This window comes from Rissa tridactyla, chromosome 1 (assembly GCF_028500815.1).
Source record: "Rissa tridactyla isolate bRisTri1 chromosome 1, bRisTri1.patW.cur.20221130, whole genome shotgun sequence".
Lineage (NCBI taxonomy): Eukaryota > Metazoa > Chordata > Aves > Charadriiformes > Laridae > Rissa > Rissa tridactyla.
The window spans coordinates 182,214,427-182,231,361 of record NC_071466.1 but is presented as its reverse complement, the minus strand read 5'-3'; the positions used below and the strand labels follow the sequence as shown (position 1 = coordinate 182,231,361).

The following is a 16,935-nucleotide window of genomic DNA, read 5'->3' as shown; positions in this document are numbered from 1 at the left end:
TGCCTTAAACGTAAATTAGGTTTGCTTGGAAAAACAGATGCGTTTCAGCCTATGCGTCGCAGTCATACTTGTGTGCGTGTTTTAACTTTGCTTCCTGATTTTGCTAAATTTGCTAAACTAAACCCAACCAAATACTTAGAGATTTACACACAGACCTTGAAATTTACGAGTTTCTTCCCCACGTTTACCTCACACTCGGCCCCGCCCGAGGAGTCGTCGCTCCCGCCTCCCCTTTTCCCGCCCGGGCGGCGCTGAGGCGAGCAATGGCCGCCGCCGAGGCTGCCTCCTCCCTGAGGAGGGTGGGCGGCTCCCGCCGCGACGCCATGTAAGCACTGGGCTCCGTGGGAGGGAGGAGGGCGATGGCGTCCTCCCGCCCCCGGGAGGGCCGTGAGGGGAGGTCTGCCCCGGGCGGGCGGCGGTGGGGGAAGCGGAGAGAGTCCGCGGGAGGCGGGACCGCCATGTTCTACCTCAGGCGTGCAGGGCCGGAGCGGGGCTTTCCTCTGTCACAAAGGCGCCTCCGGTGTAGAGGGAGCGGAGACGTGCGCTCGCAGTCGGTGCTGTCCCGCTGTACTTAGGTGGGAAAGCCCAGAGGCGAGTGGTTCCTTATTAAAAAAAAAAACCTCTTGGAGAAGCACGAGGTGAATACAGTGAGGAGGTGTCCTGGGCTGGCGTCGATACCCGGCTCCTCCCTCCTCTGGAAATGCCTTTTGAGCTTTTAAATCTCATGTCCCTTCAAGGCTTTTCAGCAGTTTTCCCCAGAAACGTGGATGTTTAACTTCCTGGTTGTTTTGTGTTTTGTAAAATGGTGTAACTGCTTTGCTGTTCACTTTGGTCTCTGTTGCTCTTCCCTGGGCGTTCTGGCCCTGCAGCTGAGGAGATGATAATGGTTTCACGGGTTCCTCTCATGTGAGACCCCATAGCTTCACGCATGCCAGACTTCCCAGCCGAGTCCAAGAAAATCCAGCTAAAAATCCACATAGAAAGGGTAAAGTGCAACAACCACATTATGGCTATGTATGCACTTGGTAAACCCCATCAATAGCAAATACTCCAATCCTCAGCCAGGGTAAGGTTGGTAAAAGGCTTTAAAAGTACTAGAGTCAGCAAAGTTGCTCACCGCACAAGTAACTGGGCTCGTGTCTCTGCCTGCAGCAGGTACGTACTACTAGAAATACAACTTGGCAAAAGAAACGTGGTGGTTTTTGGCTGGGTCACCCATCCGGAGACAGGGGGAGCTCTATTGCTGGGCCGCTTCTCTCTGGGACTGCCAGGTTGCTGCAGTCTGCTTTGTTCTCTTTCAGTCTATAATTTTAGCACAGAAATTTTTTAACTTTAGAAAAAAATTGACTCTTCTTAGTCCCCTCACACCTTCCTCTTCTATGTGAATGAGTATACAAATGTTTTTTTTTTTTTTCCTCCTAGGTTCCCAGCATGGGGTTTTCCAGCTGCAGTCCTCGCGACTTTTGCTAGCATTTACTTTTTACCATCTCCCATTGATCCAGAACCATTCATGTATGTTCCCCTGCTTAATTTAAAAGTTCAATAGGATACTTGTATTTGTCAGGAAATACCCGTGCTTTCAAAACTTCTATATATTTAATTCTGCAAGAGCAAATAAAGCATGCTACTTAAGTTCATATGCAGAAGAAATTGTGTTTCTCATATAAACCTGGAAAACAGAAACACTTTTTTAAACAACTGAATTTCAAGAAAAACATTGCTGACCAGTGCAGTGTTCATATATACATGAAGAGAGATTGTTTGTAGATTTCAGACTAATGATAGGGAATAAAACTCTCTAGGATGATGTCAGTTTTGTGTTTGTATTGATTTCAAAAAAAAAAAAATAAGTCTCCTAAAAAGTCTCTATTCTTTTTAGCTTGCACCTGCAAGCTCCACGGAATTGTTAATTTAATTTGAAGTAATAGTTTTGACAAATACTAATAGTTTTAACAAATTCTTTAAAAAAAGGAAATACCTTGTTACTTGTATCTCTGGAATTAAGTCCCTTCAAATAATTTTATAATCGAATGTTGTCTTGTTTCTTACATCTTATTTATGATTCATTTGGTGCAGTTTTGAAAAGCCACCTCCTGCCTTAGTTGGATCGTTGCAAGTGAATAAAAAGCTTCAGAATGGACAAAGAATCTTCACAGGACAACTAAAAGGTCCTGAGTCTTTTACTGTTGATGATGAAGGCAAGTAGATAACTTCCCAATGGGTAAAAAGTTATTCATTTCCTCCATGCTATACATCTTATACATCTGTTTGGTCGAGTTATTAAAAGAGAAGACTTAAGAAGATAAATCCAAGATTTAAGAATTAAATCCAAAGAAAGAAAAATAGGCATGTTTGCTAAATTATTGCTCAAAACATATTAAGATAATTGTATGATCTTCTGTATCTTCACATTTGTAAACATATCCCTGGAAATATTCCAGAACATTTTGTTATCTGCTGCTCCCAAGGACACAGCAAGTGTCCTGAAGACCCAACATAGACCCATGAATTGGCAACATATAGAAATCTTATTAAAATATGTTAAAAAGGTAGAAAATGGCATATTCTTTAAAAGTAATGTGTAAAAAGATTTTTGTGGGAATTCTACCGAATGTGAGTCTAAGCTAAGCTTGGGCTTTTGACATAGAACTAGTGATAAGCTTGCCTTCCTTTTTTTTTGTTTTGGGTTGGTGTGGTTTTTTTTTTCTATTTCAGGCTTCTAAAAGTAGTGTTAATTTGCTGCTTGAGCTCAGTCACTGAGCTCAGCACACTTTAATTTCAAAAGCTGTTATTGAATATGGAGCCACAGAGGGAGGGCAAATGGAGTTGTTTTAAAATTTGAATAGTTCTCAAAAATATATTTTTAGAGCAGCTTGGACTATAAAATAACATTTTACTGTAATATAAAACCTCCCCTTATTCATGTAACTCATCTTGCTTGTCTGGCAGCTGTAAGGTGGCAAAACGGTAGGTGCAGGAGCCTTACAGATGGCGGGAAGCAGAGGGCTGAAGTGGTGACAAGTAGCACATTTAACATCTTTCCAGCAACTTTTACCTAGAGCATGACTGAAGTAGGGGCTGCGATGAAAGTTCAAGCCAAATAGAGGAGAGACACCGTCATCTTCTGTTTAGGACACAGGTTTAGTGCTGTAGACTTGGGACTCACCTGTTCTGGAGGAACAGGTAACAGTGGATAAAATAGATTTCTGCAGTAGCCAGTAGAGAGAAGCAGGTATCTCCCAGTCCAGAGCAGTTTGAGCCAGGCAGTTCAGACACCCTCCCTTGCTGCTCATGCTAGTTTTATGGTATTTTTCAAAGAAATATTGAATGGCCCAGGGCATGTTTGTTTGAAAGATACCATCTTGTGTTGTGTGCTGTGGAGGTGAGAGGTAATCATCTGGAATGTTCTTGTTTGCCATTGTGCAAGCTGAAATTAGAAGCGTTTTCAGTCGTAGCCGTGTAATAGGTCTGGAAGGGACCTATCTCACCACCTTGCATTGAGGCACCTATTGCTAAGCAAATGTCTACCCAAAGCGGTTTCCTTCCTGCTTTTCTCAAAGGTGCTATTTTAAATTGTCTTTTTATTGCATTTTTTGTTCTCCACCTCTTCATCTACAACTTTCAGAAAGGGTAGCATTCACAACCGGAGTTTTGCAGAGTATATTTTAAATATGAGGATTAATCCTGCAAATGCTCTGTGTTGGCAAATCTAACCTCTTTCATGATGCTATCTAAAGTACTGGTTTGGTTCTATTAGGAGACCAGATTCAGCCAGTTGAAATCATACAATATGACCAAGGCTGTAGTAAGTGTTGTGGGGCTCTAGTCTGATTTAGGTAAATGCTGTTTTCCGTATCAGTAAGACAGGATATTATGGGTAATTAGAGTAGTTCTGTTTTGCCTCCATTTTACTACAAATACTCATGAGACAAGTCTAGTGCAAAACCCACTTGCACTAGCTATATAAATCTAAATATATCATCATAGCCTAGTGCATAGCATGATAAAAAAATAACATTACAAGTCTAAGATTTCTCTCTTTAAATACAGAATCTGGTATGTGATCAGAAATTTCAGCTGTTTCCAACATGCCTCGGGAGGCATTAGAATGCCACTATATTTCATGACAGCAAAGTTCGACCTCTCTTTTTTCCCAGACAAAGTTGTTGTATTGAACCGTGGCTCTGAAGTTCTCCCCTCAGCTAAACAGGTGCTTTCTGTATGCCAGTAATCCTAGACAATTCTTTTAATCTAGATCTGACAGCTGACATTTTGAGAATCTGTCCTATTTGCTCATAACATTTGTCCTTAGATGTGAGTGAGCAGATGCTAGACATTTTTATATCTGTTTATCTGCTCTGGTGTAAGTGCTTATTAGACAAAGTCAGAATCTGTGGGTATTTAGTGATATTGGCACAGAAATGTAGCGTAACTTTTATGCAGTATCTTTTAACACCTGTTGCCAACTGACAGTGCACGTTTTTAAATGTAAACGAGGCCACGGTGAAAATGCAGGTCACATGTAAAGAAAATAATGTCTCCTTTAGATCAATCTATGTAAATAAAAGTCAAATCAGAGGAATGTTTCCAGACAGTTAACAGACTTTACACTAAAAGTGTATTTTTGTTGAACAGAGCAAATCTAGGATTGGCGATGTGCATTTTACTATTTCAGAGCCTGGACTAGTCAAAAGGTAGGAGGATGCTGTTTTTCAAAGGTGGGGCTTAATCACTGCTAGAGTTTTCCCTCTGATACTCTACACAGAAATTTTTGGAGTTAAATACAATGTCAAAAGATTTGAAGGCTTCCTGTGAGGTTTTTGCCTTGTTAATTTAAACACTTTTAAAGCAGAGGAGAAAGCAACTGCTAAGGAGGTAGCCAATAAAAACAGTGCTTAATCCTTTAATTCAAATTTACACATTTTTGATATTATTCTGGTAATTCAAAACCTAAGCAAAACATCACAGCTTAAAAAAAACCCCCACACTTATTTTTTTTGCTTAGGATTTCCATGTCCTAGGAGAAGGGTTACTTTCTTGTTTTGAATCAGTCATTGTAATGTTTTCCTTTTGTCTACTGAACATTTTAACTAGCTGATGATGTGGCAGAACCCTCAGGACAAAAAGGTAGGTCGTGTGAGCTCTGCTAATGCTTTCACTGATTTTTATTGACAATATGAGAGTATCACTGTGAATCTTTATTCCCATCCTTGATGCCTTTGCTGCTAACCCAGAGGAGTCTTAAGATAGCTTTTAATGTATTGTTTATTTAAAGTAAACATACGAACAAGTAATATTTTTTTTAATCTCCAATATATTATCGCTCTTTCTGCTTTATAAAACTGTATTTAAAGTAAGATGTATGGTTTCCTGTCTGTTTCATTGCTTTGTGTCTGCATAGAATATATATATTTCAGCAAGAAGGAAGGGCTCACAATAATGAGGAACATCCTTCTTTTATAGTAAGTTTGATTTGCCTTGGTCTCTTTTAAAACAGCCTTCTAATATACTTATTTTATTATTTTAAGGTAATATCTACACTGGTACTGTGGATGGGAAACTGTGGATGATCAGTGGTGACCAGCTGCATTTCCTTACTCAAATGGGGCAGGATATGCCTGAATGTGGTGAGCTATAGTTTTGATGTGAAAATGACAACAAACTTGCTCATATAAATATCACCGAATGAGCAATTGAAGTGCTATTTTTGCTGTTGTTAACTTTTTCTGATTCTTTTATGCAAATTTGTAAGAGAGGCCTAATGCTATCATGTAGTTTTTCCTAATGTAGGCAGGATTAAGGCATAAAGGCACACTTCTCTACTCCTTGAGACTGACTTGGATAGACTTGACATGGTTTGCCATTTAAATAAGGAACAACATTTTATAGAAGTCCTTCTGTACGTAGCTCTTTGAGGGTGGGTGGTCTAAAGACATGATTTATGCAATTATTTTCCTGCCTCAAGGTCAAAATGTATTTTAGGAACAGTTCAAATCTTACAAAGGAATCGGAGATTATAGCCTGTCCTGGTACTGGACTGCAAATTTACTTGTAAATGAGGAAGACAAACACCAAAATGTTTACGTTTTTACTCTGTTGCTTTTTTGATGAATCAAGCAGGCCTGAAAAGCTATTGAAATAGATGACTGCCTGTAGCCTGGTTTCCCAGGCACGACAGTTGTGTGGGTGCTTTCCCTGTCCCCAAAATCCCTGTGCTATGGGCTAATCTCGACTGAATTTGAAAGAATTCTCAAAGATTACTGAACTTTTTTTGAGTTTTATGCAAATAATTGACTATGTGGAAGTTAAGAAACCAAAAATGAGACCAAAATGATTGATCTGTTCAGAGTGAGACCAGAACTCAGCTGTTAACTTTATGGCAGCTGTCAAGCAGTCAGTCAGCTTGTGTTACTGGTGGGTTAGGGTTCTAGTGAGATGTAATGGATGTTGTCCCTTGCTTTCTGGAGTATTGGGGGAAAATATGTATTTCGGAGTAGAGGGCATTAGGTCACAAAACTGTAGGGTGTCAAGCTTTACTAATTTCACTGGTCTCAGGAAAATTACTATAAAAATACTAAACATGGTAGATCCGCTTTTTTGTAGTTTTACCTCTGGAACTTGGTCTCCTCAGCTGAAGGGAAGTAGTTAGTTAAATCTTTGCTAAAAGCAGTTTTCTCCCATCTTTTTTCTTGTGGATATAAAATGCGCAGCAGCTAACCCATTTTGTTTCACTAATTTAGTACTTCTTCAGTCATCTTTAAAGTTGTCTGGGAAAACAGAGTAGAGCTGAATTGCCCTGAAAGTTGGGAGCAAATTTTTTCTGAAGTAGCAAGGAACAGAGATGACTAGATTGACATTATACTGTCACTTCCTTTGCAAGCTACTTTTAGAGACAGTTTAAGGAAGCTTTTAAGGATCTGGTTTATTATTACAATATGATAGTTTAGTGCTTTTCAGCCATTGCATTTCAGGATCTTCATTTTGTCAACCTCGTGGTCTTACACATCCTCCTATTTGTACCTCAGGAACTCCAGACTATGAACCAATATGTGGCCGACCCCATGGAGTCCGAATGGATCAGGATGGTAACTTGATTGTGGTGGATTCTTATTTAGGCCTGTACAAAGTCAATCCAAGGACAGGAGAGAAAACCCTCCTGCTATCGAGTGAAAAAGGTGATGCTACAGTTAGTGGGGAAGTAGATTGATCTTGGGTTTGATCCTCATGCTTATATATAAATTGGAAGCTCAGGGCACTTGAATCAGTGGAGAGCAATACTAGTGAGCGTGGGGACTGGGGCTGATTGAAAGCCCACTGGCTTTATATTTTTAAGATTTGTTTAAAAAGCAACGATATTTGTCCGAGGCTTTTTGTTCAGTATATGTTATGTTAAGCAGCAACCTGAACATATTTCCCTGCAAATGAAAGTAATTTGGAGCTTGGACTTTAGCTTGGGACAAATTAAGGATAGTAATAGCATTAACTATGACATTTGGAATTGCAACGTCTGAAATCTTAAGCTTGTGTGGATCTGAATCACTTCGAACACGTGGTGGTTTTGTACTTATTTTAATCAGTAGTCATTTTTATTAACCAGGTGTGGATGGACTGCCTTTCAAATTCCTAAATGGATTAGAAATATCAAAGAAAAATTTGATTTATTTTACGGATTCAAGTAGCAAGTGGGAAAGACGACATCACAAATATGAGGTGAGATGAGGTAATCTTTGTAGCCATTTGTTCAGGCAGCTTAAGTGTTATTTTTTGTGCTGGCAGCACCATGTACTAGGCTGCAGAAGAGACCAACTTTTTTCAATACTGCTTGTGTGTTTTAGCCAAGCATGCTATGAATGCAGCGTGTTCGAGGCCTGAGGCAGAGGATGGGCTGTGCTATCCTGTAGCTGCTCTTCTGAAAAAAAACCTCCGGGTATGAATACCCAAAGAAATTGTCATGTGATGCATTACAGTCTAGATTTTTACAGCATGTTAGTTTCTCTCGAGTATCTGTCTACAAGCATGCTCTTGTACTGCAGTAAATGCAAGGTAGCAAATTGCTGGTGTACTTGAAGGTATCTTTTCTGTGTAGTCACAGCCTTTGAGTAAAACTTTATCTAGAACAATCTGTTTGTAAAGCTGAAAGCCACTGAGGTCACAGACATGAAGTTTACACTGAATCTCATCTTTACTACCGGAACTGCAGATAAAATTAAGCAAAGAGAAAAATCACATGAAGGGAAACGTGTTTAATTTAAGGGATGGGAGTTATTAAAGGAAAAAAAAAAAGAATAGTTGAAATCTCTTATGTGTCACTTGCTGTTTCTTAAAGCTATCAGAATTATTGTTTGGTAGTATATAATCTTTGCCATTCAGTATTTCAGACTTGACAAGGGGCTGCCAGTACAAATGACAATGATAAAGGCAGTTTCCTCTTCACGGGGCTTATGTGTACGTAGTTCAAAGCTGCCTTGCAGATTTTAAGCACAAGAAACCTATTAAAACTATTTCATATCAGAAGTAAAATGTCATCTGTTTACTTGCTTTAGCAAAACACTCGTGAATGCTTTCCAGTTTGATTTGAAGAAGTTGTTAATTCTTCACAGAAGCCTGATAGGCCTCAATATTTTGCTGAAGCAGGAACTGCAGAATAACATATTTTGAATTCTGGGTTTTGTAACCCCCACGTTCCTCTGGTTTTGCAAGAATACTGTGATCAGCCTGGGAAATGACATGAACAGAATCCTTTGCTCCTTTAGTGGTGTGAGCTTATTGTTTTTATAAAGATGCCATCTGCTGTTCTGTGAAGTCTGCTTTTATCTAATTCATGTTAATACAACTTCTGAATATTTTCTGTTGTAATTGAAACCAGGTATTTTGATAGCCTAGTTTTTCATTAATGTGTTGATTAAGGTAATTGAAACAAATCATCTTGGTCGCCTCTTGGCCTATGACCCTGTGACAAGAACAGGAAGAACGGTGCTCAGTGGCTTGTACATGGCAAATGGGATTGCACTGTCTCCTGATGAAGATTACATATTAATAGCAGAAACCAGCATATGCAGAATCATTCGGTATGTTAAACATCTCCTCCAAGATATAAAATATTACATGTTTTTAATAAATCTCTAGATGTGGTTTTCATGTTTTTATTTTTCTGTTTTTCCTTACTTTTCTAAAAATGTAAACTGAAGATGTGCAGTTAGCAGAGTTGCTATTGGAAACAGTCTAAATTACTTTTTTCTATTGCAAGAGTCACAGGTTTTAGTTAATTCTAGGAAGAGATTAACGGTTGTTCTTTCCACTGCCAAGCGTTTTTTATTCTGATTTACTGAAATAGTGGGCCCTAATTCCTTCAGATTCAATTACAATTATCCTGATGACTTCATTATTACAGTTACAGCAGACCTCAGAGGACAACTGTCACTGCGTGATTATGATGATTAGCATAACACTCCATTTTTCCCATTTTAAAGGGAGTTAGTTTTTTAAGTTTTTTGTTTCATGGAAGTTTGAAAGACAAATTTAATATTAGTTTTCATTTAACAGGCGCATTTTCTATGAATAGATTTTTTTTTTTAATAGAACCATGGAGGTACTGTTTATATTACATGCTGTCACGGATGGAGTGATGCACTTCGCTTGTAAGAGAGAAGCAGCAATATATTTATTGATGGAAAAAAACAATTTAACAAAGTTTGACAGTAAATGTGACTGTTTTAATAAGATTTGATGGCAAGGTACACTTGGTTATTTACTGCATCGAGGACAGGGTCAGACAGACCTGTCAGGGAGACGCTCCCATTGAGTCAAGGTTCAGAAGGGACCCCCTTTGCTATCTAAACTCCTTCTCAGAGAAGAGTCTAGGTGCAGCTGCATCTAATCCTAGTCACAGACTTGGTCAATGGTTTATATCTAAAGGATTGTATCATCTGCACAATCAATCCTTTATATTACTTAGCTAAGATTTCAAAGTTTAGCATGCTATTAGTCACTTACTGAGGATCCGTTGCGGCAAGGAATCTCTGAAGTAACCTTGAGAGGCATCCCTACTCAAGGGGAGATCCTGGCATGCAGCCCACTGCAGTTCAGAAGTAAAAAGGGCTCTTGGAGTAGCAGTATTGTGGTTAGGCGGGCACATTGCTCAAGTTAGCTCTTGGCTATTGTGTTGTTATCTGTCTCCCCAAAACCACATTGAGCCAGGTGCAGCCATCACAACTAAGTGCAGCAGTTATGATCGCCATGGGTGATTATTGCTTTGGCAGGGTTACTGGAAATAAAGGTCAGGTTGGTGGTGGAGCACACCGTCACACATGCAGATAGATGAGGTTTTTGACCAATCATTGCTACTCAAGTTTAGTCCCTCTTTGCATTTACTACTTCTTGCAGAGGCCTTTTCTCTATTTTGAAGAATCCCTTGCAGGAATCAAAATGCTGTTAAGCTTACTGCATTTTTAGCAGCCACTATAACTCATGCAAAATTCCCTTTTTGCAGCTATTGGTTGAGTGGAGCTAATGCAGGAAAAAAAGAAGTTTTTATGGACAACCTGCCTGGGTATCCAGACAACATCAGATTATCAAGTACAGGCTTATACAGAGTTGGAATATCTACTCCTCGCTTTCCTAGTTTCTTTTCTCCTTTTCTGGATGCTTTAGGACCGTATCCATTCCTGAAGAGATTTATTGCAAAGGTAAATTTGACACCTTCTTGAGCAAGCAGGCACTGGCTGTACTTCAAGATTAGTGAGCAATTACTGGACTGCCAGCTTTAGACACAGTCCAGTGGATATTGTCAAAAGATTAAGTGACAGCTGAATCTGACTAGAGCAACAGCTGGAGAGCAATATCTTAGCATTGCCATTTTCTTCTAGTCATGGAATTTCTTTTCCACCCCTTGAATGAAGTGTTAACACTGTGTATTTCTTTTTCTAAAACAGGTGACTCCTTTATCATTCTACAGCATTTTTCTTCACAAACATGGCTTGTTCTTAGAAATTAACAACAAAGGAGACATTGTGGCAAGCTTCCATGACCCTGACGGTAGCGTCACTTGGGCTGTCAGTGATGTGTTTGAGCATGATGGGAAGATGTATGTAGGTAATACAGAGCTGCCTTTTCTTGTGGTGCTACGGTAAACTGTATCGTTTCCATAAGAAGGAGCATCAAAAGAAGGAGCATTGTTTCAAGCAGCTGTTAAATTACTTAATGGAAGACAGCTACATCACTGAAGGAAAACCGAAACTGATACCACATGGTTAAGCAGAAATGAAAATACAATGCAGAAATACTTATTTTAGAAGCTTGTGAAAGCCTCAGACTTTCACCTTTAAATAGGTTAAGGGTACCAAATCACCTTGCTCTATAGTTCAGAAAATAGTTATGTATATATTTTTAAACAAATAGTTGCAGACTCATCCAAGGAATTCAGTCTGTAACAAGGATTGAGGTGAGTAAGCAGCACATATCTTACTGTTGCTCACAGTTCCCATTTTAGAAAAAGCCTCATGTAGGATTTTATTCTTCCTCTTTCCCAGAGACAGAACACACTGCTTTTGATTATGAACAGCAGTTTCTCCATTGTCTATTTTGTTGAAGTTTTCCATCTATTTAACTACTTCAGTTTCCAAGGAAATACGAGCAAGTACAGCTTGCATTTAAATTTGTTCTCTCACCTCAGTGTTTCTTCCTGGTGCAAAGCAGTCACGTGTTGTCTTGCTAGACACTGTACTTACTTAAGGTTCCCTGTGACCATATAAAAGTTCACTGGTGGCCATTGTTAAGTAGCAGGGCAGTAAGCAGAGAACAGGCTTATAAATTAGCAATTCAGTCTTTAGAAGTGTGACACACTTGATCCCATGGAAAGGTTTAACTGAAGCTCAGTAACAGAAAGATAGGAAGTTTGATAGGCAGTTTATTTTTTCTTTCCCCAAAAGTGCAGCAGTGAACAGGGTCCTCTGGAAGGGCACTTTCTAAACAAACGTTCAAAACAGCAGAAGTATGCTCACAACATGCTACAGCAAAGTATGCTCACATACAGAGTAATACAAATAAAATTCATTTTAATTGAATTACAATAAATGACAGCTGTTTCGTTATGATGAAATATTGCATTTAGCTTGTAGAATCAGTCTTAAATTTAACTTGATTGAAAAGGCATTATACCTGCTTTGGGTGTGTGTTTGCAGGTATGTGTCACTGTTACAGCTTTATTCCTCAAAATGAAGAAGTCCCAATTTACTGGGCCTATGCTGGGTAAGCACGTACTAGCTTTATTCGCTTACACTGAAGTGATGATACTGAATGTTTTTTGGTTTAGGATAATGTAATAAAGTTATTAACTGTATTTCTGCCTGTATAGTATCTACTTTACCAGATCAGATCATTAAAATTCACAGGTCTGCTTTTGATAATGATTCAAAAAAAAAATAAAAATATCACATTTTACCTAAACCCAACTTCATAACTGTTAAGGCCCCTTCATTTAAAATTCTGCACTGGTAAGGCCCTTTCATTTAACACAAATGCCTTCAGTGATAAGATACAGATACAGCCATGGCCAAATAGCATATGAAATGGAATATCCAGGAAGACCATTTAGTTTTAGAATCACTTAGTGGTGAATTACATCTGGATAAGAGTCAAAGTTCCTTCATGGTGTTTTTTTTAATCATCAAGGATTAGAATTAACAGTATTCATTCAAGGCTGTAAAAATACTCAGAGTTAACTGCTTCATGGAAACAGACCCCAGGCAAGTGACAAACTCCTCTAAAAGCAATGGAAGGCAGGCAGCTGTTGGTTCCTGTTCTTCCTTCAACTACATGCTTTTGCTGAACAGTTCTTAAGTCTTAATCATAGTGTGAGTGAAGCAGGCATTTCCCTGAACCGCTATTCTGGTTAAGTAAGGACTGACTAATTTCATTATGAATTTCAATTTAATACAACATTTACTACCTACAACAGGTTTCAGGGATAGTGTGGTTCTCTGGCAGTGAGCATGTAAGTTATTGAGCCTAGTTACAAAATGCTTTACAGGTGTGTGCAGATAGCAGAAGTGTTAATTTGGGTAGAACATCTGGTGACACATACTGAATAATCTCCATCAATTCTGTCAACTTTCATATTAGTTATTAGGCAAAAAGTAAATCATTCAAAAGAAAATTTCCTTGTTATGGCTTAAGATCACTTTAAGAAAAGACAGCATTAGAATTACACATCTGTACCCATAGCAAAGTTTTTTCTATTAAGGAGCAACATAACGCACATTACTTGCACTGAAACTTAACTCAAGCAGAAACTTGACACAGGACCTAGATTTGATACAACTGTTGAGGGTTTAACGTGCAGCAATCAATGCATTTCACACTAGCCTCACAGCTACCAAAATAAAAAAGTTTAAACAAAGAACAAGTCTAAGTTGCTAGAATTATCTGAGCAAAACACTACTTTAGGTTTAGCTCAGTGTGCAAGAAAACACTTGAGAGCATGAAAACAACTTTGGTTTTGTTTTTAAAGACAAAACAGAGTCTGGAGGATATTGATGGGCAATACTAAGGCTTCCGAAACAACAACCAGGATAAAGCTACAGTTGTAGTGGAAGGGGAAAAAAAAAAAAAAAAAAAAAAAGTCCTGAGTTTTTGAAAGTGTGTAAGTAGTTTGAATCCAAAACCCCTCTAAATTTATACAGATGCTCTAGCTGAAAAGTTACCTTTCAAGCAATTTTTTTCCTCCAAGTATTTGGTCACTCTAGAGGTTTGAAACCATGAGTTAGATTTGAGACAAAAGCTCTATAAAATCTAACCTATAGGCCATCACAGAAGTTTGCAACTCCAAACTACAGGAAGGACAACTTCTGTGCTTCCAGAATTAAAAGCCAAGAAAGTTTAACTTATCTTATTTGTAGCATTGCTTGTATCCAGTTTCTGGATCTGTGCACTGGGGTATGCATCTTCATAGTTTTGAAAGAGCCGTACTTTGTTGCCTACTTGATTACTTAGAAGAAGGTTTTATGTGACAGAAGTTGAAATCATCATGCTTTCTATTTGGGTAAAAGCTCTGAAATAACTAACTGAAAACTAAACAGTTGTGCCACAGTCTGTTTGACAAGGGAACACTTATCTTGACCGATAACGCAGTTGATCTGCCCACGTGCAACATGAACTTGTCTTGCAAGAGAGAACACAATTCAGTGTTTCTAGAGGGTGTTTTGACAATGAATCTATTCAGAAGATACATGCTAACGCAAGACTGGGTGTTTTTCAAGATTTAGAAAGATACTCAAGTTTGGGTGCAAGCAATGGCTGCATTTCAGATAAGCCTAATCAGAAGGTTGAAAAGACAACATCACCCTTCCAAAGGGAAACCAAGTGATAGCGTACTGCAGTCAGACATCTGACGTCAGTCCTTTGGTGTGAAGGCCACTTACTGCAGGTTCTGAGTAGTTATGTCTCAACCAAAAAGCAATACTCTATGAAGCACTTAAACTGCCTAAAATAGCCCTCCTAGCCTAGCTTCTAGTGAGCAATGATTTATTTATTTTTAGCTAGTTTGCTCTCGAAATAATTTACCTTCAAGAATCTAATCAACATAAGATGTCAGACAATTCAAGACATTTAGAGGTTAGAGACAGATCAACTCGACTGTGGTGCCCAGGGTTGGCATCTTTTTTGTGATTATTTTTTTTTTTTTAGTATTACTTCTGTTCATGTATTAAAACAGACTTAAGAGTTAGCTCAAAACACAGGCACGCTTATTTGAATACTTGTTAGTCTCAACACTCTCTTGTTTAACTCACTAGGAAGTCTATATTAAACCCTAAGTTTTTTCAGTAGTACATAGTAACCCATTCCAGCATTTCAAACTAGAAGGAGGTTGAAATTACATTCTTGTTTGCAAGCTACCAAAGCTGTCCTACAAAATTCATTGGTCTCATTTGAAGTGGTCTCCTTGAAAGAGAATATTTAGCATACAGATTTTAATTCTGCACAAGACACTGGCTAGTCAGATCCTACAGTTTTGACTAATGCCTTCCTACGCTATTTTGGGCTAGTTTGCTATTGTCGTTAACAGCTTTGAGCTCGATACAGGAAATCTATAATTAAACATAGCTTTTAAGGAACTCTATGACACTGAATATGGGTGAGCATTACTGTGCAATAGCACCTGCCTACCTAACCCGACTCAAATACACATGTATTGATTTTTAGAACAAAATAAACTGTTCAGATCCATAGGCATAGGTTCACCTCTGTGCCTGTGATATGAAAAGGTACTTGAAAGACAAAGGTGGTAATCAACTATCTGAGCAAGACAGATTAGCCGTGTCTAATGATTTAGAGTTACAGTTCAGCTGTAAAATATACATATTGCACAAGGCAACCAGCTAAAGACAAGGGTTTTTCTTCCAAACAGGGTTTGAATAGCCCATTAGAAGTCTTCCAGCTGCGATCAGCGAGAGTTACAGAGACAGACCTGCTGCAGTCACTGGAGAAACTGGTCAGTGGGAGCTGATTGCGAAAGGCTCTTCAGTGCCTTACAAGGACCGCGCAGAAAACCTCCGAGCCCGAACACCGTGATTGCTGAACATGAGCCGTGGGTCAAACCTGTACCTATAGAAAGGAACAGAGTCTCTGTGAGCTACAGCTAGCCCACAGTGATCGACACTTCTCAAAATAGCTTATTTCTAGAATAGCTCTGGTACAAGGCTACATGAATAGTCGCTTTCTTAACAGTATGCAGCAGGGACACTCTCTCTACATATTACAAAAAGATTAATTATAACAACACACAACTAAGGAGTTGATAGTTTCCCAAGAAATAAATACTAGCTACAACACACCACCAGCATACTGGCATGTATAACATCAAGCATTCAGGAGATTCATTCTAACAGAAAGCTTTGCTGCCTCAAATTACAAACTTACATAGCACAACTGTAAGGACATTTTAAATAGTGCTTAAAAAAGCTTCAGCCCAAGTGATTATGAACTGAATTTTGAGGTAGGAAGTGCGACTTGCTTACAACAGCTGACTAATACATACAGCTTAGGTCCCACTTTGCTTTGCTAACAGTACCTCCAGGAACAACCAGAGCAAGAATTTGGGAAATTCCTGCCTACAGAAACCTGCAGAGCTTTTCCTTGTTTGTAGGTGAACCCGAGGTCATGTGTCTGTGGCCACTCAGCACAGCTGTAAGCTTCAGCTATTCTAAGTCAAGAGTGGTTGACAAGATTAAAGTAGTCATAGTAATACCATCAAGCTGTATTTGGTAGGCTAAATTAAAATAGAGACAAAATATTAAAAAATAGAAGCACCAAGAAAGCATCTCTGTTAAACAACAATATGTATGCCAGTAGTACATTTCATCATAAATCCCTCTGTAAAAGCTTAATTTTAAAAATATATAGTTATATTTAAAAGTATTATAATAATGAATTGAATCAGTGTTTACCCGGGATCGAAGACACCTGGTGTACGGCAAGTTGCTCCTGAACACGACTGCAGCATCATTAATCGGTAGTTCATCTTTTCTAGAATTTCTTGATCAATTGTTTTAGCAATGTTATTGATCTGATGTGGATCTGCGGTCAAATTATACACCTCCACAAACACCTGTAGAAGAAAGTTCCTGCACTGTATTAAGTCCTAAATGTGAATTAACATTTAATCATATTATTTGGGAAGAACATTTTATGGCAGCATATAGTCTCAAATGTTACTTTCAACTACACTGCAGCATCCTCACACATAAGCTATATTTAGCCACGTGGCTAAGTGGTCAAAGACAGGACAGTGTGCAGGTAAAGCTAAAGTTTTGTGATAGTACAGTATTGGGAAAGTTTTTACTTCCACCTAAAGTACTACCTGCTACACTGCAGATTTTTTTCCTAACACATAAGTAGGCCCTGTCTTACAAGTCTAAGACCACAGCAAGAGGCCGTGGC

General features: G+C 38.7%; 2 protein-coding genes across 3 annotated transcripts in view; one reads left to right on the top strand and one right to left on the bottom strand.

Moving 5' to 3' along the window:
* The first annotated feature begins 37 nt into the window (after positions 1-37).
* Positions 38-16,935, top strand: part of LOC128902159 (adipocyte plasma membrane-associated protein-like) — a 22,398-nt gene continuing 5,500 nt past the window's right edge. The window contains exons 1-9 of one of the 2 annotated variants that reach the window (XM_054184710.1): positions 38-325; positions 1,423-1,512; positions 2,077-2,198; positions 5,529-5,627; positions 7,026-7,175; positions 7,598-7,710; positions 8,908-9,068; positions 10,490-10,685; positions 10,932-11,091. In XM_054184710.1, the coding sequence (XP_054040685.1) occupies positions 264-325; positions 1,423-1,512; positions 2,077-2,198; positions 5,529-5,627; positions 7,026-7,175; positions 7,598-7,710; positions 8,908-9,068; positions 10,490-10,685; positions 10,932-11,091 (1,153 nt within the window). In that variant the 5' untranslated portion in view covers positions 38-263. Of the gene's footprint in view, positions 326-1,422; positions 1,513-2,076; positions 2,199-5,528; positions 5,628-7,025; positions 7,176-7,597; positions 7,711-8,907; positions 9,069-10,489; positions 10,686-10,931; positions 11,626-16,935 lie in introns of those variants that run through there. The other variant, XM_054184627.1, reaches the window with a different exon arrangement.
* GNS (glucosamine (N-acetyl)-6-sulfatase) overlaps positions 11,886-16,935 on the bottom strand; it is a 21,685-nt gene continuing 16,635 nt past the window's right edge. Inside the window, exons 13-14 of the mRNA XM_054184511.1 lie at positions 16,443-16,603; positions 11,886-15,600 (exon numbers count right to left, since the gene is read on the bottom strand). Of these exons, the coding sequence (XP_054040486.1) occupies positions 15,525-15,600; positions 16,443-16,603 (237 nt within the window). The 3' untranslated portion in view covers positions 11,886-15,524. The remainder of the gene's footprint in view (positions 15,601-16,442; positions 16,604-16,935) is intronic.